At 46.1% G+C, this 26,087-nt stretch overlaps 1 protein-coding gene across 2 annotated transcripts in view; it reads right to left on the bottom strand.

Annotated features, from left to right (window-relative positions):
• The window catches only part of MYH10 (myosin heavy chain 10), a 94,850-nt gene that overhangs the window by 24,034 nt on the left and 44,729 nt on the right, over positions 1 to 26,087 (bottom strand). Inside the window, exons 6-16 of one of the 2 annotated variants that reach the window (XM_030505750.1) lie at positions 21,800 to 21,829; positions 17,152 to 17,244; positions 13,441 to 13,504; positions 12,286 to 12,384; positions 11,391 to 11,534; positions 10,990 to 11,085; positions 9,152 to 9,270; positions 8,439 to 8,591; positions 7,874 to 8,047; positions 6,213 to 6,386; positions 3,401 to 3,515 (exon numbers count right to left, since the gene is read on the bottom strand). In XM_030505750.1, the coding sequence (XP_030361610.1) occupies positions 3,401 to 3,515; positions 6,213 to 6,386; positions 7,874 to 8,047; positions 8,439 to 8,591; positions 9,152 to 9,270; positions 10,990 to 11,085; positions 11,391 to 11,534; positions 12,286 to 12,384; positions 13,441 to 13,504; positions 17,152 to 17,244; positions 21,800 to 21,829 (1,261 nt within the window). The remainder of the gene's footprint in view (positions 1 to 3,400; positions 3,516 to 6,212; positions 6,387 to 7,873; positions 8,048 to 8,438; positions 8,592 to 9,151; positions 9,271 to 10,989; positions 11,086 to 11,390; positions 11,535 to 12,285; positions 12,385 to 13,440; positions 13,505 to 17,151; positions 17,245 to 21,799; positions 21,830 to 26,087) is intronic. The other variant, XM_030505751.1, reaches the window with a different exon arrangement.

Raw genomic sequence — 26,087 nt, 5'->3', positions numbered from 1 at the left:
GGGGCCGAAAGAGGAGCAATAGTGCAGCAGCAGAAGCTTTGCAGAACACACGGTGGAAGGTGCCGTCAGAAGGCAAAGCAGTCAGCACGCACCGGGAACGCTGCGCGGAAGCAGGGGAACCAAAGCCACAAACTTACACAGCAGAGTAGTGTAGCTTTAGTAGGTACAGAGTAAAATATCCAGCTCTTTACTTGCAGTTCTACATGACCAGTAAAGCCTAAACTATTCAAATTCTTTATCTTAAGGGAGCTTTGAAGGGATTGTAAGCTGCCTGGAAACTGGCGATTCTTTGCATTCTTACAATGCAAAGTATTTCTGGGTGGGACATTTGGAATTAGACATCTGTGCACATTAAAATGAAGAGTCACTCACAGGAATTAGATTAAATCTGAGTTTCAATGAATATTCAAAATTGGTTTGAAAGCATAAAACTATAAGGAAGAGTTGGAAATAGTGTTATTCCAGTGACAAGAGGGGAAAAAAACATCTGCCAGACTTCTGCTAATCTGCTCTGTTGAACAATTCCTCCAAGTTTCATATACAACTGCAAAGACCTCTCTAGCCAGAAGACAAGATTCAAACCAGGAGAACTGCACAGCAAAGCACTTGAAAGCTGCTGAAGAAAGGTTTTTCTTTTGATTCTTTTTGGAACATTTTGGGTAAGGATCTCTCTGGTTTCTTCTTCAGAAGCCCAAAGAAATCTGACTGCCTTCGCTAACTCCTACAGGCCAAACCCATGAACGTGATTCCACGTGCATGTCAACCATTACTTAAACAGCTCAATAAGAAAGAAAACTCACAGGTGTTTGGACATCTTAATAGTTATAGTTGGTACTTCTTAGTATTGAGCAAATATACAACATGTATTGGTTCTGCAGGAAATCCAAGCTGGCCAGCCAGAAACCAGCAGCTGTATGTATGCTACAACTCCATCTCTGTGATCTTCACATTCATTCAAACCAAAGCCGAGGGAATAATGCTTTGCTACCAGAATTAGTTTTGTATATGACAAAGAAGTGACAATATTTTATTTCATACTTGTGCTCCACTGGTTTTCAAAGGTCAATTAAAAAAGAGAATAGTCAAAAGCAGAAAAATAGAGGGCACTGAGTTTGAATCATCACTTGTAAGTCTTGCAGGTAGCATAGAGCAAAGCCCAGATCCTCCACACGGTTTTGAACACAAGAATCTGAGCATCTTATTGAAGTTAGGAGAATAAGTAAGTGCTAAGTTGCTCATAAGATCATATCCCAACTATTTCCTTTGAAGCAGACTCCATTCTAAACCAGAAATGGGACAGAGATTCCTGGGCATCAGTCTTACAGAGAATAACAGAACACCACCAGTGCCTGGACACCACCCAGCTTGTGTTTGGGCACCTGCTTTTTAAGAGTTTGCAAATGTATTTGATAATTGCACATACTCAGTTTTGCTCCCCTCTGGCCTCCAACTCTAAGATGGTTACTTATATTTCAAAGAGGATTATTAAAGTTCAATGCAAGTTTTCCCCATAAGTGAAGCACAGTAGTCATCAAACAGCGTGACTGGACAACCCTCCGTTGGCCAAAGCCTCTACTGCTTCCTTCAGGAAACCCCACTAGCTTCCTCAAGTATGTGATGTAAGCTGAGTAGTCAAGATAAACGCAAGTAAAGATGGAAAGTCTGAAGGCACAACCTTCACATACACACATCTCTAAACCTGGGGAGAGGAATACAAGAAGGATGAGGAAGAGGTTGGATTTGTTGATTCCTTGATGCCTCAGAAAACATGTGCAGCTTCTACAAAGGGAAATATTCAAATCAGGAATTTTTTCTTCAATAAAATAACAATTCCAACAAGTCTGGAAGAAGCTTATTTCACTTACTACTCCCACTACAACTGCAGCACTCATTCTGATACTTCAATACATCCTTCAGCTCTCCTCCCCCCAAAATCCATCCACATTCTACAATGTTCCAGCGTTTTGTCAATGTTGGACTGCAGAAAGAAGCTTGATAGTGTCACAAAGCTTACACATTCTCTCAAATGCTTGGAGCTACCAGAATTGTCACTTAAGATGCAATTCTACATCTCAACATGGAACTTGGAAGCAACAAACCTTTTTATCTGCAATGCTTCAATGCAATGCATAAAATACAGATGCTATATGTATGCAGCAGCAATAGGTATGCACTTGAAGACCACCTGCCTGGTGGAGGTATACCTAAGTTCAGCATGAAATGAGAAGTTCATGCAAGCCTACGAGCAAAAATGGGTTTCCTGTAGGTACGACAGCCCTGCCTTTGGTCGGCCTACTGTTTTTATATCCATTCACCTGGTGGCTCATGAAGACCAGTAATACTGTCATAGAAACAGGCTCTCTGAATATTCTGAATCTCTAAGGCAGAGAAACAGCAAAAACAGAAAGACAGAAGAGCAGATACACAAGACACTTCAGTTAGTATACACAACAGGTTTATCAATTGCAAACAGACTTAACTGTGCTACAAAAGCCACAACATATCCCATGCACATTACAATTGTCTGTGGAAGCAGGTTTTGAATATTTGGACCAAAACACTTTTGCTTCTGTGTGTGTACTCAAAAGGAATGGAGCAGATCCACAACCAGAAAGTTCTTTATATATTCCTTAAAGCTGCTCTCTATAGCTGAACCAAGTAAGAGGGAAACTCAGTATTAACCCACAGCATCATCTATATCACAACCTTCATTTCCCTCCTCAGATAAGAAACTCCAGGATTTATATGCTGTGACAAGGAAATATACTCTACTTAATAACCTGTGATGTTAAAACTAGAAAAGTCCCTGCTAAATATTTGGCTATTTCTCCTTCTTGGAGTATTTTGGTACTTTTAAGCTGATGTGCAGGAAAACCGGCTAACCATCAGCGCCCAGTTTAGATAGAAACACATGGCATTGGGTTTTACTGCACAATACCTAAGCACTAGTATAGCTTTTAATGAGTTTTAATGTAGGAGATGCAGATTCCCAGGATATCACCCACCACTGCACATGAAACAACTGCTGACAGAAGGCAACATTTGAGTAGCAGCAAGAAGCACTACAGCTGCCTACACTCAGGACACCATTGCAGCAAGTCCAGCTATGAGTTGTGGACAAGATTCTGCATTCTTGACACAGGGTAACAAGTAATAAGTGAATATCAGTTCAAATAATGACCATGAAAAGCAGCTACTCAGAAATGGTACATGTGCAAGGGACTGTAGGTGCAATCCAGCTTCCTTGTTGTACTTTTGGAGCTGGACAATAGAGAAAATGCTGTAGGTATTTACAGTGTAGAGGTGGAGGGTGAGAAGGCAAAAAAACCCCAACACAACAAACTCATCCAGCAAGGTAAAAGTTGCTGATAATGTGCGTGCTCAGAGCATGATCTCTTACCATCCTTCCAAAGCTCTGCAACAAACTTGTCAGAAGACTGGTGCAAAAGTGTAGCCACGTTGTCATTCAGGGGGTCCATGTTCTTCATCAGCCACTCATCTGCCTTGTAGTCTACCTGTGGAGCAACCAAGAGGCAGGTGAGCAGGGGCACCACACCAGCTACAGGCTCCAATTCAACAGCATCAAAAAGAAAGCTTTCAGAATACTATGCTGATGATTTCCTCTTAGTCTCTTCTTGATGCTCACTTCCTCTAAGTTAGTTGTGCCTCCTTAGAACAGTTCAAAGAACCATGTAAAGTTATTATTCTTTTCAAAGAGCAAATGAGCATTTTAGAATCATAGAATCCCAGACCAGTTTGGGTTGGAAGGGACCTTAATATCATCCAGTCCCAATCCCCTGCCACGGGCAGGGACACCTTCCACTAGAGCAGGTTGCTCCAAGCCCCTGTGTCCAACCTGGCCTTGAACACTGCCAGGGATGGGGCAGCCACAGCTTCTCTGGGCACCCTGTGCCAGCGCCTCAGCGCCCTCACAGGGAAGAATTTATTCCTTATGTGAATGCTAAATCTCACCTGTTTCAGTTTGAACCCATCACCCCTTGTCCTATCACTACAGTCCCTGATGAAGGTCCCTCTCCAACATCCTTGTAGCCCCCTTCAGACACTGGAAGCTGCTCTGAGGTCTCCACGCAGCTTCTCTTCTCCAGGCTGAACAGCCCCAATGTTCTCAGCCTGTCTTCATACAGGAGGTGCTCCAGCCCCTGATCATCCTTGTGGTTTCTTAAAATTTCAGCAATCTGGCTTCTTGCTTACCAGGAGCTGGTTACATTCTAGTGCCATTGCCAAAACAAGGCTTCCCTGCTCAGTGTGAAGATGTAAAAAGAACTCTAGTATAGAGCCTAATTACTTTAAGTGACTAGAGAGTAAATGAAGGATGTGCTACAGCACGAATCTGTTTAATTTCACTGTAGCAGTTGTACTTCAACACTTTGTTCTATAAAGAAAACAAAGCTCTTATCTTGAAAGAACCAATTCTGTGGTTTGCAATTAAACCATAGCTCAGCAGTTGAGAACTCAATGATATCAACGTGGGTTTCATCCCCACCCAAAAGAGAGTCCTAAAATCCCCAAGTCCAACAAAACCTCTGTATAGACAAGCATGGTTTTGCTTCAACTAAACCCAGAGTTTTCTGGTTTTTAATAAGGGCTTTGCAAGGAAAGCCACATTTAAACGCTTCCAACATCCAAAACCAAATCAGATCATTATCTTAGTTCTTCTTGCAGGAAAAGCTGTTTTACAAACGATTCCAGTTTTGAAGGAATACACATTCCTTCAGAAATGATCAATGCCTCTGTCAGAGGAAGACACGGGGTGCTGGTATTCCAGAAACACCCACACTCGGGTGGCAGGAGTCAACCCTTCCTCAGAACAGTCACTCCTAGCAGCCAGGCACCAAGCTGCTTTACTTCATTTTGATTACCTACAGGTAACTGAGTACTAACTGCAGTAACAGGGATGATTTCATTATTGCTAAGTGCCTGTTTTAAATATTGATACAACAAAATGCATCATAGAATCCACAGACTGGTTTGTGTTGGAAGGGACCTCAAAGCTCATCCAGTTCCAACCCCTGCCACGGGCAGGGACACCTTCCACTAGAGCAGGTTGCTCCAAGCCCCTGTGTCCAACCTGGCCTTGAACACTGCCAGGGATGGGGCAGCCACAGCTTCTCCGGGAAAAGTCTGTGCCAGCGCCTCAGCACCCTCACAGGGAAGAGCTTCTGCCTCAGAGCTCATCTCAAGCTCCCCTCTGGCAGGTTAAAGCCATTCGCCTTGGCCTGTCCCTACAGGCCCTTGTCCAAAGCCCCTCTCCAGATTTCCTGGAGCCCCTTTAGGCACTGGAGCTGCTCTAAGGTCTCCCCTTCAGGAGCCTTCTCTTCTCCAGGCTGCCCCAGCCCAGCTCTCTCAGCCTGGCTCCAGAGCAGAGCTGCTCCAGCCCTCGCAGCAGCTCCGGGGCCTCCTCCGGCCTGGCCCCAACAGCTCCATGCCCCTCTTGTGTTGGGGGCTCCAGAGCTGGATCATTTCTTTATTTCAACTTTTGCATAGGTTTCTAGTCGGCACCACTGAAACCATCCAATAGGTAACAAGAAGCCATTAGTCTTTGAGTGAAAATTAAAGGATAGCTCTTACTCATTCACACAACCTGTTTCTCCTACAGATCAGGGCGAAAACTGGTGCTACGGTTAAGGTTTAACTCTTTAGGAAAAGAATTACACAGCACAGCCCTACAGAACAGACCTGGCGATCATGAAAGATCCACTGAACACAAGAACTGCTGTTATTTCATAGGCCTGTTCACAATGCATCTGAGCTCTGTCCCCCTCAGCAGGAAACTAGAGATTGAAGTAACAGTAAAAATGAAAAGGCATCAGCTTACCTATGAGAGGGGATTTACAGGAAGTCTTACGGGAATTGAGGATATAGAGTGCAGATGGTACTGACACAGCCCTGCATCAAGCAATGCCATCAACTTGGGCGCAAAGATAGTCAGAAGTGATTAATTTCTGTAAAGTCCTGAAAAAACTCCTCACCTCAATGACCCAAGGACAAAATTAAAGGAAACTGAAATATTTGCTTAATTTAATATGAAATTTGAGTTTTCAGTTTTATTTGGTAACAAAAGTTCCATCAGAGCTCTTCTGAATATGTTCAAGAAAATCAAACAAGGCCACCCTCCTGCACGTATTCCTACACCAGGTAGCTCTAGTGCTTAGTGCTTTCTCCAAACCAAGTATTTCACTTTTAGTCCTTACCTTCCCTGCATAGTGAATAATGCAGAAGTCTGCTTTGTCCTTCAGCTGTCTTGGCTTTTGGAACTTGGAGTGGGTTCCTTGCTCTTGGACCAGTTTTTCCACAAATGTCTTGTCAGTAGCTTTAGGGAACCAGCATTCCTCATCCAGTAACGCTAACACACCAGGAGGATTGGCCTGAAATTCAGTTGGATTTTCTCTCTGTTAATATCACCTCTATACATACTTTCATATGTCAGTATTTAGAACACACCATTGAATACCACAACAAGAAGTTGCCTGAACTGATTCAAATTTGATTTAAATTAAAACAAGCTTTGCGGGACCCCAGCTCAGTGCAGGACATTGTGACTGCTTCAAACAAACTCATTCCAATGGATATGGAGACCCAATATAGAGCTGCCCAGGGCCTTGCCTTTCATATACTCCCTCCCTTTCCACATGATGTAAGCTCTCCATTTGAAGCTTTGTTTGCTCTTAAAATGCAGCAGGGAACAAGCAATGTCTGTTTTAGAGCTGTTTGACAGGATCGCTTTCCTCAGAAGGCAGACAGATGTACACAGGAAAGTAAAGATAAATAAAGGGTTTATAAAGTGGTTTATGCTTTAAAAGCTCTTAGTGAATGTAAAGTTTACACATTTAAAGGGATGTTTCTATGTGCTACTACACGGCTTCACATGTACAGAACAGTTCTGAAGTGTTGACATTTGCCTTTAAAAAAAATAGAACAAAAATCTATTAACTTGGTGCATTTTCAGATGTTCTCCTGAACACCTGATGCTTACTGAAAGCATCTACACCTACCCCTAAGGCTTTCTGGCAGAGCTTTTACCTTCTAAAGAGGCAGAATCTTCTGAAGTTCCACACACAACATGCAAACCTTTGGTAACTGAAACAACATTTCCCTTTTCCTACTCTAGAGAGAAACAAGGACGTATTCTGTGGGCTTTGCTGCTCCTCAGGATGCACAGCATCACTGCACAGCGTCACTGGCAGCTTACGTGTACTTGAGAATACACACACAGGAACGCAGAGAGCAGGAACTGCAATGCCCTAAGTTTAATTTCAAAGGGCATCAAATAATTCTAAGCGCAGTTTCAAGGTGTGAGGAATGATAACTTTTGGCAGTGATGATTTTTGTTCTCCCCCAACCAGTCCTCCTGCTCTTTGAAGTCCTCTTCAGCTTCCACATTTTGAGCAAACAGAATATGTTAAAAAGCACAGTGATTAAAACCACCTTTATGATACTGGTTTCCTATTCGCAAGGTAGATTTATGGGGAAAACTCTACCCTAAGGGAAGCTTCAGGAATGTTCCTATTGCTCTCAATTGAAAAAGTTTCCTGTAAGCCTTGAAAAGCTTCTAACTCGGCCCCCATCTAAAGCTCCTATAGCCCAATGGATTAGAGACTTCATTAGTACCATGGCAAAAAAGTATATAAATAGTGTCTTTAGCTCCATGTTCTACCGCAACATCAGGGCAAAACCCCATGAGGATAAATCCTTCCACTAACACACAGATTTCTAGACTTGGCATTCAGGTTCATTCCCTTTTTGTGACAGCTCCACAAGAAATGCCTGCACAGCCCTACACTTTGCAGGCAGTAAAAGACAAACTCTGAAATCTACCCCTTCTCCTCAGAGCATTCTTAATGCACAAACTTACAGGTCTTTCGATTAAGTCAATGCAAGGCTGCAGATCCAGTCCAAAGTCAATGAAATTCCACTCTATACCCTCTCGTTGGTATTCCTCTTGCTCCAGGATAAACATCGTGTGGTTAAATAACTGCTGAAGCTTCTCATTGGTGTAGTTAATGCAGAGTTGCTCAAAGGAGTTCAGCTGCAAGAATAACATTAGTGAGCAAGAATAATGCAGTGCCAGGATTTATCACGTAGCTGGAAGTCAAAAACTTGGCCTTACAAGGAAATACCCCCAAACTCTGCAACATTCAAATGTAACGTAAAGAAAATTGGGAAAGGCATGATGCAAATCTTATGTCCCGTTACATATAATTAAACTAACAGTAGGAAAGAACATACATATAAAAGAACAATTTAGACTCAAGTACGACTTTTCAGCACCCTGATTTAGAGTTGTCAAAGCATTTGGATGCTACAACACCAAACCCTGCTGCAGCCTTGGCACACGATGCATTCGGGGGCTCTGCAGTTAGTCCTGAATGCACATTAACAGGGCAAAGAAAGAGGTCTGATCAGCAGCGCTGAAGTACCTCGAAGATTTCAAATCCAGCAATATCCAGAATTCCAATAAAAGACGCTCCCTGTCGTTTGGTCCTGTCCAAAGCTTTGTTAATGCGGTGAACAAGCCAGCGGAAGAGGCGCTCGTAGGTGGCCTTTGCCAAAGCTTCCACTGCAAAGTCTGCCTGGAAATCCAAACAGGAACATTATTTACCCTGGAGAAATGATCAAAAGAACTCGAACACGGATGTTATCCCAAAAAACAAAGGAACACAAGAAGTTTAATGGAGTTAATACCACTGAGAAATGAAAACAAGGAGTAAAACCGAAGGGAGTTCGATTAATGTTACGAAAAATTTGTTTTTAAATTGTTCCATACAAACCCAAAAGCTCTCTGTATGTTTGATACAGACAATGCTGACAGTAAAGGATGAAACCAGCAGAAGGTCAAGGAAAGGGAAAGGTTCCTTCTATTCTACTACCAATTTTTACCATATAAGAACATTTAATAAAGGCAGTAAAGCTTAAACAAGGTCAGTGGCAGTACACACTTAATCCAAACTGGGGGCTGGGAAGGGGCTTGGAGCAACATGGTCTAGTGGAAAGTGTCCGTGCCCATGGGAGGGGTTGGAACTGGATGAGCTTTAAGGTCACTCCCAACCCAAACCAGTATCCTATGATTACTATTAAGAGCTAATCAGGATGAGGTGCAGTTTCACTTCACCTTTAAGGCACCCAAACTTACTTGTTCTTTGGTCTGGGCTTTCTGGACGTAGTCTCTGCCCACTTTGATGCGCGGGGTCAGGATGGCCCGGGTGAACTCCATGACATTCATTCCCAGCAGATGGCAGAGCTTCTGTGCGACTGGAGAGCAAAGAATCAATGGAAACACTTAAAATCCTCCACAGCAGCGAGCAACAGCCATAAAAACAGCTACTGGCAAGTGTCAGCTTGAAACCTGACTTGCTGTTGGCAGTAGGGCCGGGGCAATGCTTGTTGCCCTGAGGCTGGAGCACCCCATGGCCTTCCCTGGCAGCACACCACTTACACAGCGTGAGCAATCCTGGTGTCACATTCCTTATCTGAAATGATGTGCTGCCCACCCCAGCAGTACACATTCTTGCTGCATCAATCCCTTTCCCTTCATCCACTTCCCAGCAGGTGAGGTGTTCAGGATTCCAAACTCCTAGAAGCCCTCCACACTATCCTGCAGGAACTTAAACCCTGATCTCTGTCATCTGACAGCTCCTGAGTTTACTGTCAAAGTGAAAAAAGCTACTTTTACAAATCAGCATTGGAAAAGAGATTTTAATGCCAATATGTAACAGCTTCCTCAGTTGCCTTTGCTTTGTTTTCCTCGTATAACAACACTACTACTTGCTGTTGACGTTGAGATTCTAAGGCTATCTATTCATTGGGAGGGTTCATGAATCAACGCACAACTGAATCAAGGGAAATGAGGGTAGCGACACAAACTGAGCACTCATTTCCCTTTAGCTACATGCAGGAGCATTTCTGTGCTTTGAGTATGACAGTCCGCACCAGCACATCAGACACAACTTACAACCTTCGGTGGCAGGTAGCAAATGCTGTCAGGATCTTAAAACAACCAACCAACCAAAAGAAAAACAAACCACCAAACTACAAGGACTTAGACAGTTGAGCTGTCTAAGCTGGTGCTAAAAGCCAAAAAACCTGATCTCTCACCCAACCTTTTTTCCTCACTGCAAAACTCGAAGTGCCAACCCTCTGCCAAATACCGAGTCAATGGCTATCGGCCTTGAGTCCATTCCTGCTTGCTGGAGCACCTTGGGCAGCAAACCACCCCCCAAGATTTTGGCCACTGTAAGCACCCTGCATGGCACAGCCATTTGGGATAATCCCAAAATGAGAGACAGGCATGAACTGGAGCTGGGCATGTGCAGCAGGTCCTGTGGGTGATGGTTCTTACTGCTCTCTCCACTGAGGTCAATTCTCAAAGCTAACGCCCATGAGAGCATTCATAAGGCTGGCACTGAAGCGCTACATTAAAAACCTGAGATTTGCTCCAGCAGCAATCTTTTTGTGAGAAGAAATCCTGATCGCATGGCAGGTACCAACTGATAAATTCCAGCCTAGTCCCACTGCCCACCCCTGCCACATGCCACTTCAGAAATAAGAGCTTTCTAAACACAGCATTCCTATGTTCAGCCATTTCACTATGAAGTTGTGTTTGGCTCCAGGGCTCTTACCATTGGCAAGAAAACTGCTGTCAAGAACCAAAGAAAACAGAGGGATTTAAGCGTGCACTTTTTCCTAGTGCTTGTCTTTGTAGACAGCAATAAACAAGACTCCAACTGGAATACTGTTCCAAGTGGAGAAGCAATGCAAACAGCATCAATTCTGTTGATGGATACTTAAATTTGTCTGAGTGACGAGGATGGAAGAGGAGAGTTTTACCACCTGCCTGTTGGCTTCTGCCTCTTTGGCACAGGATGCTCCCACAGGAGCTCACAAGATTGCTCTGTACTTGTTGAGGACATGCACCAGAGCGGTGGGAAGGAAACCACAGCGCGTGAAGCCACACAAACGTGATCAACTTACCCGTGTTCTCTGGCATAGAAGCTTGATCCGTATTCCTCTCCTTCTTAAAGGAAATGTTTCCAAATTGCAGCACCGAAGACACCACTTTCAGCATTGCTGTGTTAACGAAGGACACGTGCAATAGTTAACTGGAGAGGGCTCAGCTTACACTTTCCTTCCATTACTTGCATCGCTTTCCTTCCAAATTCAAATTAATTCTTCCAAATTAATTTCATGAGTTCAGAAAGGAAATAAAGTTTGGACTGTACTTTTGGGGCAAAGAGCTTTAATTCAATTCTACTCACGTTAAGCAACCTTTTGCTGCAGGCTGTCAGGACACTAAAACAATGTGAAATTAGCAAGTGTGGGGGTGTGCGCGAGAGAAAAGCAGCTCTGAACACCCAAACGCCTCAGTAACTTACACAAGATCTCATCGTGCGAGAATCCCATGATATGCATCGCTTCCATAGTCTCCTGAAAGTTATCTTTGTCTTGCTGCCCAGGAATGGGGATGTAGCCGTTAGATAAAAATCTGTAGTTGTTGAATCCTTCAAGCAGCAGGTCAGCTGTGTAGGGAAGGGGAGGAGATGGGAAAATAAGCTGAAGACAGTGAAGCTCTTCACAGCCACCCGGACTGGGGTGTCACTAAATGCAGGAACAATGCTTTACAAAACCAGTTCCTCAAATAAGGCTACAAGGTGTTACACCAGCTTTGGAAACTCTACAATACGAGTGCACCAGAGAAGCTGAAGCCAGCTTCCAGAATCTCTATCTGTAGCAACTTATATCAGCTCTTTAATGCATTAAGCCTGTAAACAGAACCTTACCTGACTCAGATCTAGCGTCATCTCAAACCCCTATTTGGAATACCCTAAACCAAGTGTCTCTACTGGAAGGTATCGACATGGTGCTGGGTATCAATGGTTACCACAACAAAGGTGTAAACACCCATTTGTCTAATACAGGTGAGAAAGAGTGAATCAATTCTCTAAGCCTGCACTGCTATATCACAAGCTAACAGGAACTCCCAGTTACGAAGGAGGGACAAAAAGGTTTCAATCCAGTGACTCCGGGGCAGGGACGCCCTGATCTGGATGGGGTCAGGCAGGAGCTGTTTGCTCTCAAGGCAGCCGTTGCTTGACAGCAAACTGGATAAAGCCCAGCAGCCATCCCAAACCAGAGCCACCCGGCTCCGCAGCCTTCAGTTAACACTCCGTTTGAAGACCAAAGAGGAGCTCCAACACCACTGTGTACCACTGAGCAGACAAGCCCGGAACACAGAAGCAACAGGTTTACAAAACGAGATCCTCAACTTACACTTCAAGTGTTCTCCTGCTCCAGCGAGTAGTTGATAGAAGATATGAAACGTCCGCTCATCCTTAGCCTGACGAACAGCGCGAGACTTTTCCAACAAGTCTGATTATAACTAGTCAAGGATCTTCTACAGTTTTGGGGTAAAAACAGCCAATGCAAAACAAAAGTTCAAAGCAGGCTATAAAATTACTTTAAGGCCAAGTAGAACTTTAATAGCAATGACAGGACCATGTCCAATATGAACTTTAAATAACTTAAATAAGAGGTTTCTAATTCAGACTGGTAGAAGCTCACTTTTCATTTCAGCAGACTCATTGCTTGGATGGTGACTACATTTCCCTGCTACACCCAGAGACAAGTGTCTGTACGGATCAGCTGAAGGTTAAGTGAGGGGGGAGCTTTTCAATCACTGTGAGGGTGGTGGGACACTGGCACAGGGTGCCCAGAGAAGCTGTGGCTGCCCCATCCCTGGCAGTGTTCAAGGCCAGGTTGGACACAGGGGCTTGGAGCAACCTGCTCTAGTGGAAGGTGTCCCTGCCCGTGGCAGGGGGTTGGAGCTGGAGGAGCTTTAAGGTCCCTTCCAACACAAACCATTCCATAATAAATAAAATCGAACCTTAAAGCTAAAACTGAATTAGGCTTCAGTATTAATTGTTGGTAGGTCTTGTGTCATTGAGCCTACGCTGATCTCTAGAAGACCTAAGAAACCAGAAAGCATCCCAGCACTTCCAGCTCTCTCACTTTATAAGAAGCATCAGTTCCTTCCAAATGCAGAGCTGCTCCTGCAGCACTGACAGGAGCAAACCCCAGCTCCTGGCACAAGGCAGTGGCTCAGCAGCTTTAGGAAGGAGCTTCTCTTCTAGAACTGTTGGTAGAGCAAGCACAATTGGAATGGTTTCCCTATTTAACATTCCCTAGGTTTAAGGCTGGTCTGAAAACCCAGCAGGTCTCAGAGCGCTACATTTTGGAGTATCCAATGTCCACGCATGAGGAAGCACGCTGACTTTGGGATATTTGATCAGCTATTTTGAAATAAAGGAAGAGACAAAGGAATGTAGGAATGTGGTCACCCTTCACTGCATTCCAACAGCTTCCAGGGTTAAAGCAAAACAATGGGGAAACTTGCACTGCCCAGTGGTGTGGCATGAAGCAGGATACACGTCTCAATGTTGGCCCCAACGATATAACCAGTAACATCGAAGTTAATCCTAATGAACTTGCCCTGGAAAGAAAAGAGATTTTTTTGTGATGACTGATGTTTCAAGACACCATCACTGCCTCCACACAAACATCCCCCTGCGGCACCCGTACAACCAGCGTTTCACACAACTTCAAATCGATCTCTTCCCTTCAATGTGCTCAGCCATCATTTCAATGGAATATGTTACGCTGCACACAAACACTTCCTAAAGATTAAGGAACTAGTGTTCCAGAGGTGTCTGTTATCAGACTTGGAAAAAGCTGTTCTCAGAGTGAAGCTCTCTGAGGTTGGAAGCAAGGCTGAGATGTTTCAGTGCACATATTTCTATAGCAAACTCACTGGTGGCTAAAGGCATTTTATCTGCAGCAATCCCAAATCACATGTGCTGCCCAGCCCAGCCCATCACCCTTCCACTTCCTTTTCCACAACCAGGATGGCCCCACCTGCATGGCATCTCTGCTCTAGCAGTTGGTAAAGAACAGGCTATGAGGCAGCATACTTGTTCCTTCCACATACACCTCCTCTGCTACATAGAGGACCAAGCACAGAGCACACTGCCCACACATAGAGCTCTTGGAAAGAAACTGGTTGCAAGTAGATATATTCATAGAATCCCAGACCGGTTTGGGTTGGAAGGGACCTTTAAGCTCATCCAGCTCCAACCCCCTGCCACGGGCAGAGACACCTTCCACTGGACCAGGTTGCTCCAAGCCCCTGTGTCCAACCTGGCTGGATCTAAGGCAGAAGTTGTTCCCTGTGAGGGTGCTGAGGCGCTGGCACAGGGTGCCCAGAGAAGCTGTGGCTGCCCCGTCCCTGGCAGTGTTCAAGGCCCGGTTGGACACAGGGGCTTGGAGCAACCTGGTCCAGTGGAAGGTGTCCCTGCCCGTGCAGGACCCTTCCAACCCAAACCAGTCTGTGGTTCTGTGTGCTGCCGTGCTACAGACTGACACTTGAGCAAGTTGCTGTGATCATTTGAACTAGTTCATCTTGCCTCCAGAACACCAGAACCTTCCGGCTGCCCTGGTAAAGCCCATTCACATCTGAAAGATTTGCGTGTACCAGTGACCAAGTTTCTCCCCAACCACACCACTGAACCCAGAGAAAGTTCCAACCCCTGTTGAGTTTGAAGCAGCTGCTCTGTGACTGTGGCTGTGCATCTTCAACTCAAAGTGACTTCTACGAGATTCAAGAAATGTGGTGGAATACTTTACATTACCTTCATTGGTTCCTCCCTACTGCTTAACCTGCAGCTCGGGTGGAAAGTCAGGGCACTGAAGTGAGAATGCTGAGGAATAAGGCTTGTTTTCAAGCACACCCTGTCAGGGACCAGCGCTTGAACTTGAGTTTCTGAGTATGCAGAAACAGAACGCTCCAAGCTCAGCCTGACACTGAAGCATTTATACTTTTTGCTCAGTAAAAGTTCCAGAAAACTCTATTTTTAACTGCTGCAAAGAGTGAAGTGACACTTTACTGAAATTCAGCCAACAGACTTGACATGCAACGCGTGTGTCAGCACCAGCACGTCAAGCATGGTGGCTGACAGCTTCCTCCCCCACCAGGTACCACACAGCCTTCTCAGAGCGACATGGCTTCCATTTGCCACATTACATGGAGGAACAGACATGAAGCACTATGTAAGGTCTAGTCAGGGGCTTTTTCTGATGTAACTCAGAGTCACTTCACTCTGTTTCACCCTCACAAGTTATCTGATGTCTGCTGGCAAGTTACCAGTTCCTTGGACAGAAATAACAGAGAGGAAATGCAGTCCTTGGATGAGCTGATGCACCAGAAGGGGGAACCCACATGCTCCCTGATTCAGAGGTTCATCAGCACTAAAGTCTGTACTGGAGAAGACACTTATCTACTTCATCTTCTTAAAAGAAGAATACTAATACACCCTTCTAGCTCCACAAGCAATTCTGGCTCTGAAATCTTTAATTTATCAGTTAGAGACTGTAGTGGTGGTCATTTAACAACTGAATTCGATTTAGATTATCACTGCAGCACTAAGTACATGGCTTTGGAAAAACCACATCAGAAGGAAGCAGTTAGTTCTGCACTATGAACCCAGCAAGGCCCTGCCTCCTATTCACTAAGAGAGTTTCTTTCCTGAACCATGAGAACACTGCTTTTGGTAGAGGGAAAAAGGAACAAACCCTGCTTTGACGCTGGCCATATTTCAGCCCCGTCTGGTGCTATCAGCGCACGGGGCACAGCCCGGCCTCCTCCGCAGGCACGGTGAAGCTGTCAGGCCTGTACGGGCTGCGCGCAACAGACTTTCTCCCCTGGGGGGAGGACAGATCTACTTTTTAAGTCAGGTTTTAAAGCGGTTGTTACTAAAGATTATTTTTCCTGCAGAGATGCCACCATCTGGAGTGCATTAAACCTGCTCCTTTAGAAAGCCGGAGCTGGAACATCAAATGATTGTGTTCACGATGGCGATGTGGACGCCAGGGTAACACAAACCAGATGCTACCATCTCTTAGGAATAAAGTATCCTCATTAAATTAGCACAGCCTTTGGTGGATTCAAGCCGTGTAACAAAGAAGAATCATTGTGCAGTGAAACCTGTTGTTATTACAAATCCTACATCCAACACATATAAACATCGAGCAATATTGTAAATAATGTGGCCGTAAAATGATTAACGTTGAATTTCTTCAGTGCTCTGCTCTCCCTTCTCGACTGGAAAGGCGGAGGGATTTAGTCATACAGTTTTCCAGAGTCCTTATCACCGGAGCTGAGTTCATACATTACAAATCCCAGCAACTGCTGAAACATCCAGGCAGCCGAGAAATGTTTCATTTGTTCTGTACATTTCACTTTTGTTCTCACAAGAAAAACTATTTCCTACCTCCTCTACAGTTACAAAGTTGTGCTAAACCCAGCTTTCCCCTGAACCGGGATGTACTGGAGGGAAGTTGAAAAGGCGGTGTGGCTTTCTGCCCCCCTTCAAAGGGAAGGAAGTTTTCAGAAGGGGTAAATATCATCACCCCAGTTCCATCACTGCCTTTAAAACAATGGAACCCATCAGAAGTGGTTATCGGCCACCAGAACAGTACGTGAGGAGAAGGCATTGACCCAGCAAAGACATCACCCAGCTACAGGTGCCCAACACTCTGGATGGAGAAAAGGCCATGCTGCCTTTTAGACTTCGCTCCAGTAAATCAGCTGGACAGAAGGACATGGGACTTGAGAGAGGGTTTTACAGTCAACTTCTGTGCTTTTCCAAAAGTGGAGGATGTTCTCTCTAAGCCAATCGATTGATGAAGTGGCAGCTATTGACAAGAAGGCTCCATATTTAGCTAAACTCCACATCAGTGCCATATTCCTTATTCATTCTTGACAGTTGAGCAGCAGTTTGTGCATGCAAGCCACAGGTCAGCTCTGTGGCACAGTGTATTTGTTGTAGCATGAACACCACTGTCAGCTCAAGGATGGTTAAAATTAGAAACTGCATAAAATTAAAGCAAGTTTTGCCAAGAGCCGGTGAGGGTGAGCCTTCTGTGGCCCCTGCACAATGCTGAGAGGGATGTGAGAGAACCTGGATTCATCTCATGATGAGAGAACAAAGACAGCTTCTGATATTGGATGAATCCTGAGCAAAGATTTTCTCCAAAAACAGTAACCCAGATTTCCAGACTCTAAAGAGAGAACGAGTAACTCACAAAGCGGGAGGAGTTGTCATTTTTCACTGTCTTGGCATTCCCGAAGGATTCCAGAATGGGATTCGCCTGAAGAAGCTGACGCTCCAGCTCCCCCTGAAAGCCACAGAAAGAGAAAACAGAGAGACATCAGCACAGCGCACGCATGACATTCCCATGTCCTCTTCCTCCTGAGAGCCATGACCCAGGGACACCGCCTTCACAAGGGCCTTTCATTTCTCCCCTCACTTCTAAATCTGCTGCTAGTCTCCTTCATCCAGTAAAGAACGTGGGTTTGGGGGTATTTTTTGTTGTTTTGTGGGGGTTTGGTGGGGGTTTTGGTTTTAAATCACACACGCACACACAGAGCAGTGACTGAACAGGACTTGATGGATGTTGGAAATCATTGAACATGGAAAAGAAAACTCACATTTAGGGCTAATGAAATTAGGCACAGACTTTGAGTGCTTTAGGGGAAAAACTAATTTAACTGGTTTAAGTGTAAGGTTATTCCTAAACTTCCCATTGAGAGATTTTTACAGCATGGCTACTTTGGAATACCCAGTTTCAAACCTACTTTCAAATCAGTGATATCCTCACTTCCAGTCAGCCACACATGGGATCATTGCAACACCTCAAATGCACCCCAGAACATGCCAGAATGGGGATTGAGCAACACCAGGTACAAAGATCACATTCAGATTGCTCCATTCAAGGGGTTTAATGCAGTTCTTTAAATGTGTTTTGACATTCAAGCCACTGGATGTAGGAATCGCAGCACTTCTCCTACGGAAATTGCCCAGCGGCTTTTAGGATTGCTGTGCATGAGGAGATCTAGTAACACAAAAAGTCTGTGCTGCTTCCATGAGCCCGGGAGGCATGGATGAACATAGGAAAACACAATATTGTCTTCCTGCTCTGAAGGACGGGTTTAAAACAACTAAAAAGAAAGCGAAGCTGTCTGGAATGTCGTCTCAAAAACTGGTGATTCTGTGCATAAACCTGCTTTTTCCAATTATTTATAGCATAGATGAATAGAGGTCCCAGGCTGAGCATCAGAGCACAGGAAACTGAAGTCTCTTAAGGATTCCACAAGGACAATTCTAACAGGAACTTTTAAACTTCACTGCTTAACACCTAAGAGAGGATTTTATTTAGACATTGAAATATATTTCAAGTCCCCTTGGAAACTCCTGGCTGCTTCTTCTTTAATGTGACCTCAAGTTACTGGCTCAAAACTTGTTGACTTCCAAATATATTCCCTTTGGAACTACATATTCTCTGGATTCTAAAGTAACTGAAGAAGAAGCAAACGTGTGAACCTTAGCCCAGAGCACAGCAACCACCACTCGGGCCCCAGAGCCTACACACTGTACATTGGGTTTGCCAACAATACAGTTCTCAGGAGTGCTTTTAAATTGACAAAAAAAAAACCCCAATTGGAGAAAAAATAGCTCTGTTCAAAGCACTATATGCACAATACTTATAGTCTAAAAGTTTCCCATGTAAAGGCATCAGATCAGGGAAACATTCACTTGCACCATTCCATCATTCTCCTCTCCCAGCCATGCAGTCGGCTCCTGCAAGGACACCAAGTGTAAAGCCAAGAAGCTGCTCATGGCACAGTGCACAGCTCAAAATCAACCCCATGGCCTGTATTCACCACAGCTTACATGTCAGGTCCTGGCTATCCTGGAAAAGCAAGCACCCTGCCTTCAAACTAGGCTCCCCTCCATGGACCGTCGCTGTGCCAATGGGAATCATGGCACCACAGGCTGTACCTGGGCTTGAATGTGCTTCCATGTGCCCCAGCCTCCCCTGGGATTTGTGCAGAGGAACGTGGGCAAGGTCGTGTGAAATGATTTCACTCAAATCCTCCAGCTGAATACAAAAAGTTCTTACAGGTCATTTTTATGATCATCTCTGAGGATCTGATGAAAACATTCAGTTGGGTCATCACTGAATGGTTTGGGTTGGAAGGGACCTTAGAGATCATCTACACCCAACCCCTGCCATGGGCAGGGACACCTTCCACTAGAGCAGGTTGCTCCAAGCCCCTGTGTCCAACCTGGCCTTGAACACTGCCAGGGATGGGGCAGCCACAGCTTCTCTGGGAAAAGTCTGTGCCAGCGCCTCAGCACCCTCACAGGGAAGAGCTGCTGCCTCAGAGCTCATCTCAATCTCCCCTTTGGCAGGTTAAAGCCATTCCCCTTGGCCTGTCCCTCCAGGCCCTTGTCCAAAGCCCCTCTCCAGGTTTCCTGGAGCCCCTTTAGGCACTGGAGCTGCTCTAAGGCCTCCCCTTCAGGAGCCTTCTCTTCTCCAGGCTGACCCGGCCCAGCTCTCTCAGCCTGGCTCCAGAGCAGAGCTGCTCCAGCCCTCGCAGCAGCTCCGGGGCCTCCTCTGGACTTGCTCCAACAGCTCCACGTCCCTCTTGTGTGTCCTCAGATGTGGGTGAAAACCATGAGAACAACCCAAGCACTCACAGCCCAGCCACCCGCTGTGGCCTGCGCTCACAACTAGGCTTGTCACAGCCATCACTAAGAAACACCAAACCTCTCCCCCCATGTTCAACAGCTTCTGATTGAGTAGTTTTCATTGTTAGATGCACTGCTTCACAGCCCAAAACCAACCCTGGTTTTTAGAAGCGTTCAGCGCTTGGGAAGAGGGTGGTTTGCCTGTAGGTGTATCTCCTGCACAGGCAGCTAACCAGAACTTGGAAAAAGCAGTGTCACAGTAATGTGGATAAAGTCAAGTCATGCAACATTTCATGCAGGGCAACATTAAGGTAACGACAGGCTCTTGTCTCAGTTTCAGAACAACCAGCATCCTATGGCTGGAGCTGTCGTGGGGCCAGGAAAGCCACATGCTACTCACATACAACAGGGATCCACGCTGTAGTCCAAAATGACATTGAAACAGAAATGTTAATGGTCATGGTTTATGCAGTATCGACACTTCTGGATTAGCACATTTCCACTGATACACTGAAAGTGCCAACAAACAGCTTGCTTCTACCCGGACATGGGAACTCTGAGCAGGAGGCTTCAACTAAACCCTGCTCCCTCTGCTTTTGGAACAGAGAAATAATGTAGTAAAAAACCCTTAGAATTGACTGAGGTTTGCAAGGAAGGAGGTTGAATTGTCTGTAGCTTCTGAAAGTGAGACGCAGGGCTGGGTTACAGAGGTCCAGCAAGTTACCACACACCAGCAGAGGCACCACAGCTGTCCATGTGATGGCTTTTCCTTCCAACATCCGAGACCCAATTTGAAGTTTCCTTTATTATTTTCCTTTCTGCTACAGCTTAGGTTGCTCTACAGTCAGCTTCCAGAGAAATGGAAGGGAAAGAATACAACCACCTGAACTAACCCATGGTGGCTTCTTGAGTTAGCAAGCCTTGCTTTGTACCATATGGAGCTGCTGCACAGCTGCTTCTTTATTTACCAGCTCATGCCCATGACAAAGGCATCACTTACCATCTCAGGACAGGGAGCGGAGCATTTAGCCTGCAGAACATGTGGCAGCAATTGTTTCTTTCAAAGCTTTACCCTCAACTTCCACTCAACCTCCTCCCCATGCCCCTCTGCAGCTCCTGCCCTGCACGACGGGATGGTCCAGGACAGACCAACTGCTCCTGCCCACAGGAGACAGGGACACGGGGAGGAGGAAACGGGCAGCGTGATCTGCAGGGCAGCTCCATCCGACCTGAGCAGTAAGAGCAGCTGAAGCTCGACTGAGGAAACGTTAATTCAGGTGGCAGCACTGAACAGATACCACATTGCTCACATAACTTACCCTAGAGAGTGAGGGAAATGTTTCATTTCAGATGATTGGTTACGCCAAGCATTTTATACTTCATCATCATGGAATGGTTTGGGTTGGAAGGGACCTTAAGGCTCATCCAGTTCCAACCCTCTGCCATGGGCAGGGACACCTTCCACTAGAGCAGGTTGCTCCAAGTCCCTGTGTCCAACCTGGCCTTGAACACTGCCAGGGATGGGGCAGCCACAGCTTCTCTGGGAAAAGTCTGTGCCAGCGCCTCAGCACCCTCACAGGGAAGAGCTTCTGCCTCAGAGCTCATCTCGATCTCCCCTCTGGCAGGTTAAAGCCATTCCCCTTGTCCTGTCCCTACAGGCCCTTGTCCAAAGCCCCTCTCCAGGTTTCCTGGAGCCCCTTTAGGCACTGGAGCTGCTCTAAGGTGTCCCCTTCAGGAGCCTTCTCTTCTCCAGGCTGACCCAGCCCAGCTCTCTCAGCCTTGATGTCAAAGTCTTTATCATTTTATCTGAGAAGCTATCAAAATATTCAGACAAAACAGCATGTTAATCAAAAGAATTTTGTAGCTTCTATTAACCCTTCTCTTATTTAGTGCTTTGTTTGACATCAAAGTGTGCTGCATCCCCTCAGGAGCACATTAACCAGGCACACACATGGTTTATCAGGGACGGGGGGTCAAGCCCTTGCTTCAGGACAGTGACACCACTTGGAAGCATTGAGACGAGCTTTGCTGTGCTGAGGGACCTGGGGCCTGCCGACTCTCTGGAAGCCACTTGAGGATCTGCAAAGCTCTCTCCTGGCTGTGCCCCTCCACGTGTTACAAGTACAGATTGACAGGAAATAGAAGCACAGATCTCTGTTCACCTCCATAACTGTAAAAGCAGAAAGAAAGCCACTTGCCTGGTGTTTCACGGGTTTGGGTGATTCGGGCTGTTCGTTGCAAACAAACAAACGCACATGTTAGCAAGGAAGCATTCCAGCTGCAGGTTACATCCTGAATTAGCAATGGCAGTCTTTAACTAGAGACTCACTTCACATTCATTTTAGAAAATGAAATCTTTCACACGCACAAAATGCTAAAACCTGTGTTTGTGCAAAGGAGCAATTCCAGACACAACACAAGAGTCCAGAGGACCTGGAGCAGCAGGAAAAGGGCAGCAGCTCCATTCGTTGTGCATGGCTTTCTACAGGTCTGCCAAACCACAACAGCAAATTAACCCCCCCTCCCAAGTAACCTCCTCTACACCCTCAGTCCCTACAAGGCAGTTTCGTATGGACGAGATGACCATTATTCCTCAATGATCAAAAAGGTTGGGAAAGGACCAGGGGAAAGCAATTCCTGAGGAGTGTGGGGTTGGATTGTGCACTGCACTTCAGGTGTTTTAGGATGCAAACCTACAAGTGAGACCAAAGCTTTCGGCAATGACTGTCCACAGGAGAAGCAGTGTAATCTTAAGAAAAGCTTCAAATTCTGCCAGGCAGAAGGGAAATGGGAACGTGAATGTACTAAAGGAAAACAAACCCCCTCCAAATTCAGGTCTACACAGTTTCTGCAGGAATATTTGATTCCATTATTATTTCCTTGGCTCACTCTGCAAGTTGAATGATCCTGAGCTTCCCACCAGAGAGCCTGGCAGAAAACCCTGTGCTGAACCACACAGCCTGTGCAGCTGCCATACCCAGCCAGATGCACGCTTCCTCCAGCCATGCCTTGTTTTAAAGAACCAGCACTGGTTTAGTGCAGAACAACAGATTTTGCCTGTGCAGCAGCTGGCAAAGGCTTGGCTCATTCAGCTGATGGATGTGAAGTTTGCAGAGCTGCATCATACCTGGTCAGAAACCAACTCAGGCCTCTAAACACAGATGAGATGTTTCAGTACAGAGCCACCACTGGAGCAGGACGGGCACAAGGACTGCTCCCTTGGGGCGTCCCTTTCTGTCCTTGCTAGAAACAGAACTGAGCACAGTCAGACCCATTTCCCTTCCCTGTGGCTAAATGAGGGCAGCTAAAGCCCACCTGGGAAATCCTCACTAAGGGGAGCTTCAGCCTGCGCGAACCTACCCCAGATCCTACTTCAAAACCAGTTGTTTCTTTTGAAATGACTCAAACAAATGAAACAATTCAGCATTTCAGGTACAAAAGCTAATGCAGTCACTGAAGGCAACCACTAACCTGAAAGTACCAGTCACTATGGAGTGACAATAAGAGGGTTTGGGCAGGAAGGCTTTGGGTAGAGGGGAAAGGAACAGAAATCCAATTCCATTCATCTGAACCAGAGATGCACTGTACCAGGATGACTGGATGTACAGGCAGCAGTGGTGGGTGGATGCAGTTGTGTATAAAACTCACCTATTTCTATACTGCCATGATTGAAACCATCTGCTGATGTCATGTATTTGACCATGAACAGGGTCCAGGCATGGCCAAGAGCATCCCCAGCCTCACACAGCCTGTAGGACATGTGAGTCCCTGGCAGTGCCCAGGCAGTGAGTGACAACCAGCACTTCCCCTTCTGGAAAGCCAGGGATGCTGTTGTGACTTTTTAACTATTTTTGCATGTTGCACTGACTTCCCTCCCACCCAAAACCACAAGTGTGGAAAATAAAGCAGAACCCAAGAATCAGAATTAAGGCTCACTCCTTAACCATATTAAAGCAACTCTAACACATGCATTAACAACACCACCTCATTCTTTTCCCTCATTCCTATCTCACTCAGCACGTAAGGGAGTGACAAGCCAAAGGGAAGCAGCTGACAAGTCTCCTTGTCCTCCCTACTCTCCTTGTCCAACCTGCCCAAAACCCTCTCTAGACACATCAGCCTCACCAATTACCTGTCCTTGTTCTCCTCCTCTCATTTTATTCTAAATACCCTTTTCTCCTCACCTCCTGAGCCTACAGAAGAATCATTGAGAGTAGAGGTGAGAAGCTCCTCTGTGGCCCTGGGACGGGGGATACCTGCCCAGAGCAGCAGATACCAGCGTGGGTCAGCTTTAGTCCAAGGTGCCCAAGCTCAAGCCCCATTGCTGCCCGTGTCACACGTGGCATAGTTAACAACTGAGTAAGACACAGTATGTTTGGTGCAGGCAAAACACACAGATTTACTGGGAAAGTCCTTAGCACTACCACCCGATCCCCCACATTCCTTAGAGCTCAGTTTGCTGGATGTGAAGCTAAAGCTTTCAGTTACAACAGGTATCTTCTGTCTTCTCACCCTTGCTACCTGCCTGCTGGGATTGTACCTGTGCCAGTTCTGACTCTCAACCAAGCACGATGCAGGCAAGAGCTCAGGCTCACGGTCACCCACCTCCCATCTTCAGAAGAGCGTGTGTTTATAACTCAGCACCAAGGCCTTCTCCCTTCCCCCTGACTCAGCCTGGAAAGCCTCTACTCCCGCTTTCAGGAATTACCCCAGTCTCACCCAGCTCTGCCAAGTCCCACAACTACTGAAGCTTCTCTTCTACATGTTCACCACCACCACCTGCCCACACCTCCTAGCACAGTGCCCGTTACACCACCTTTAACATTCCTTGGGATTAAACAGGAAATGAGGCTGTGAGGCTGCAGATTCAAACACTCCAAAACTAGGAAATGCTGGTGTTTAAGGTTGCTCAGTGCTGTGATTCTACCCTCTGTGCTTACCACGTGTTACTGGCTCTGTTCCCCACAGGACTCCAACTGCAGATGACATGCAGGGCTCCTCTGCAGGTGAAGTGTCATAGAACTATAGAATGGTTTGGGTTGGAAGGGACCTTAAAGCTCATCCAGTTCCAACCCCCTGCCACGGGCAGGGACACCTTCCACTAGAGCAGGTTGCTCCAAGCCCCTGTGTCCAACCTGGCCTTGAACACTGCCAGGGATGGGGCAGCCACAGCTTCTCTGGGCACCCTGTGACAGCGCCTCAGCACCCTCACAGGGAAGAGCTTCTGCCTTAGATCTAACCTGAACTTCCCCTGTTTCAGTTTGAACCCATCACCCCTTGGTCTTATCACTACTGGCCCTGAAGAAGTTCCCTCTCTGGCATCCTTGTAGCCCTCTTCAGATCCTGGAAGCTGCTCTGAGGAAAAGGACTATTAGGAAAGAGGCCGTTGCGAAAGAAAAGTCTCATGGACAAGCAGCTGAATGCCAAACGTGATGGGGCTGTCCAAGGGATGGCCAGAGCTCCTATGTGATGCTCCTCACATAAGCTGAATGTTTCACCACCAGCACTGCTGGAGAACACGCTGGGTGAGCACCCACGGCAGGGCAGAACATCAGCGCCACACTGCCCACAGCCTGAGGTGCCAACAGGGTTGGAGGGGTCACATTTGCTTGTAATGCTTTTACAGCACTCTGTTTTTACAGCACTCTGGCAGGCTAAAGCAAAGGTAACCCCAGACTTCAGAACAGTCTTGGGGAGATGAGTATTCATCCATCAGTGTACAAACTGCTTCCTAAAAACACTCCATGCAGCGTTCAGAACAGCCTCAGCAAGACACGTGGCTGGTTGTTGTAACAGGATGGATGAAGGTAAATCCATCACTAGCAGTCGATTAAAGAAGCCTATTTAGCATCTTCTCTGTTCACAAAGCTCACACAGATGGGCCCTGTGGATCCCACCAGCCCTCTGCTGTCTTCTGTTGAATATGCCAATAGGGACAAACCTGACTGGGCCTACAGCCCCAGTTCTGACACTTCCTGACTCCTGAGCGGGAGATGTGTGGGTCAGACATGCTTTGTTTGCAATACATGAGTAAAAAAGGATTGTTACAGAACAAGGGAGGGTCATTTGTGCTTTCAAAACTGTTCTGGTTACACAAACCTTCTGCATTTTTGGTAAACATATGTTTAATCCAGGGCTCACTAAGGTACTGCATGGGATGAAGTGCAGGATCAAAGTACTGGACCTTTATTCGGGATAGGACCCTGCTCTCTTTACTGTGCCCAAACTATGTTTTACAATGAATAAAACCTTTTCCAGTCCTTATCACAACAGTCATCGACAGTTCATAAAGCAGCTGATTACAACAAACATCTTCAAAACTCTTTTGAGATGAACACCCCCATCCCATTCAACCACACCGGTGGGTAGGGAATGCAGCCGCAGTTCAACCAGGGATTTAAATGGAATTAGCCAACACTGCATTAAAAAGGGCAACTCATCCTTCCCTTCACTGACATTTTCCAGCCCAGCTTTTCCCTTTCTTGC

This window comes from Strigops habroptila, chromosome 14 (genome assembly GCF_004027225.2).
Source record: "Strigops habroptila isolate Jane chromosome 14, bStrHab1.2.pri, whole genome shotgun sequence".
Lineage (NCBI taxonomy): Eukaryota > Metazoa > Chordata > Aves > Psittaciformes > Psittacidae > Strigops > Strigops habroptila.
This window is presented reverse-complemented; position numbering and strand designations above follow the sequence as displayed.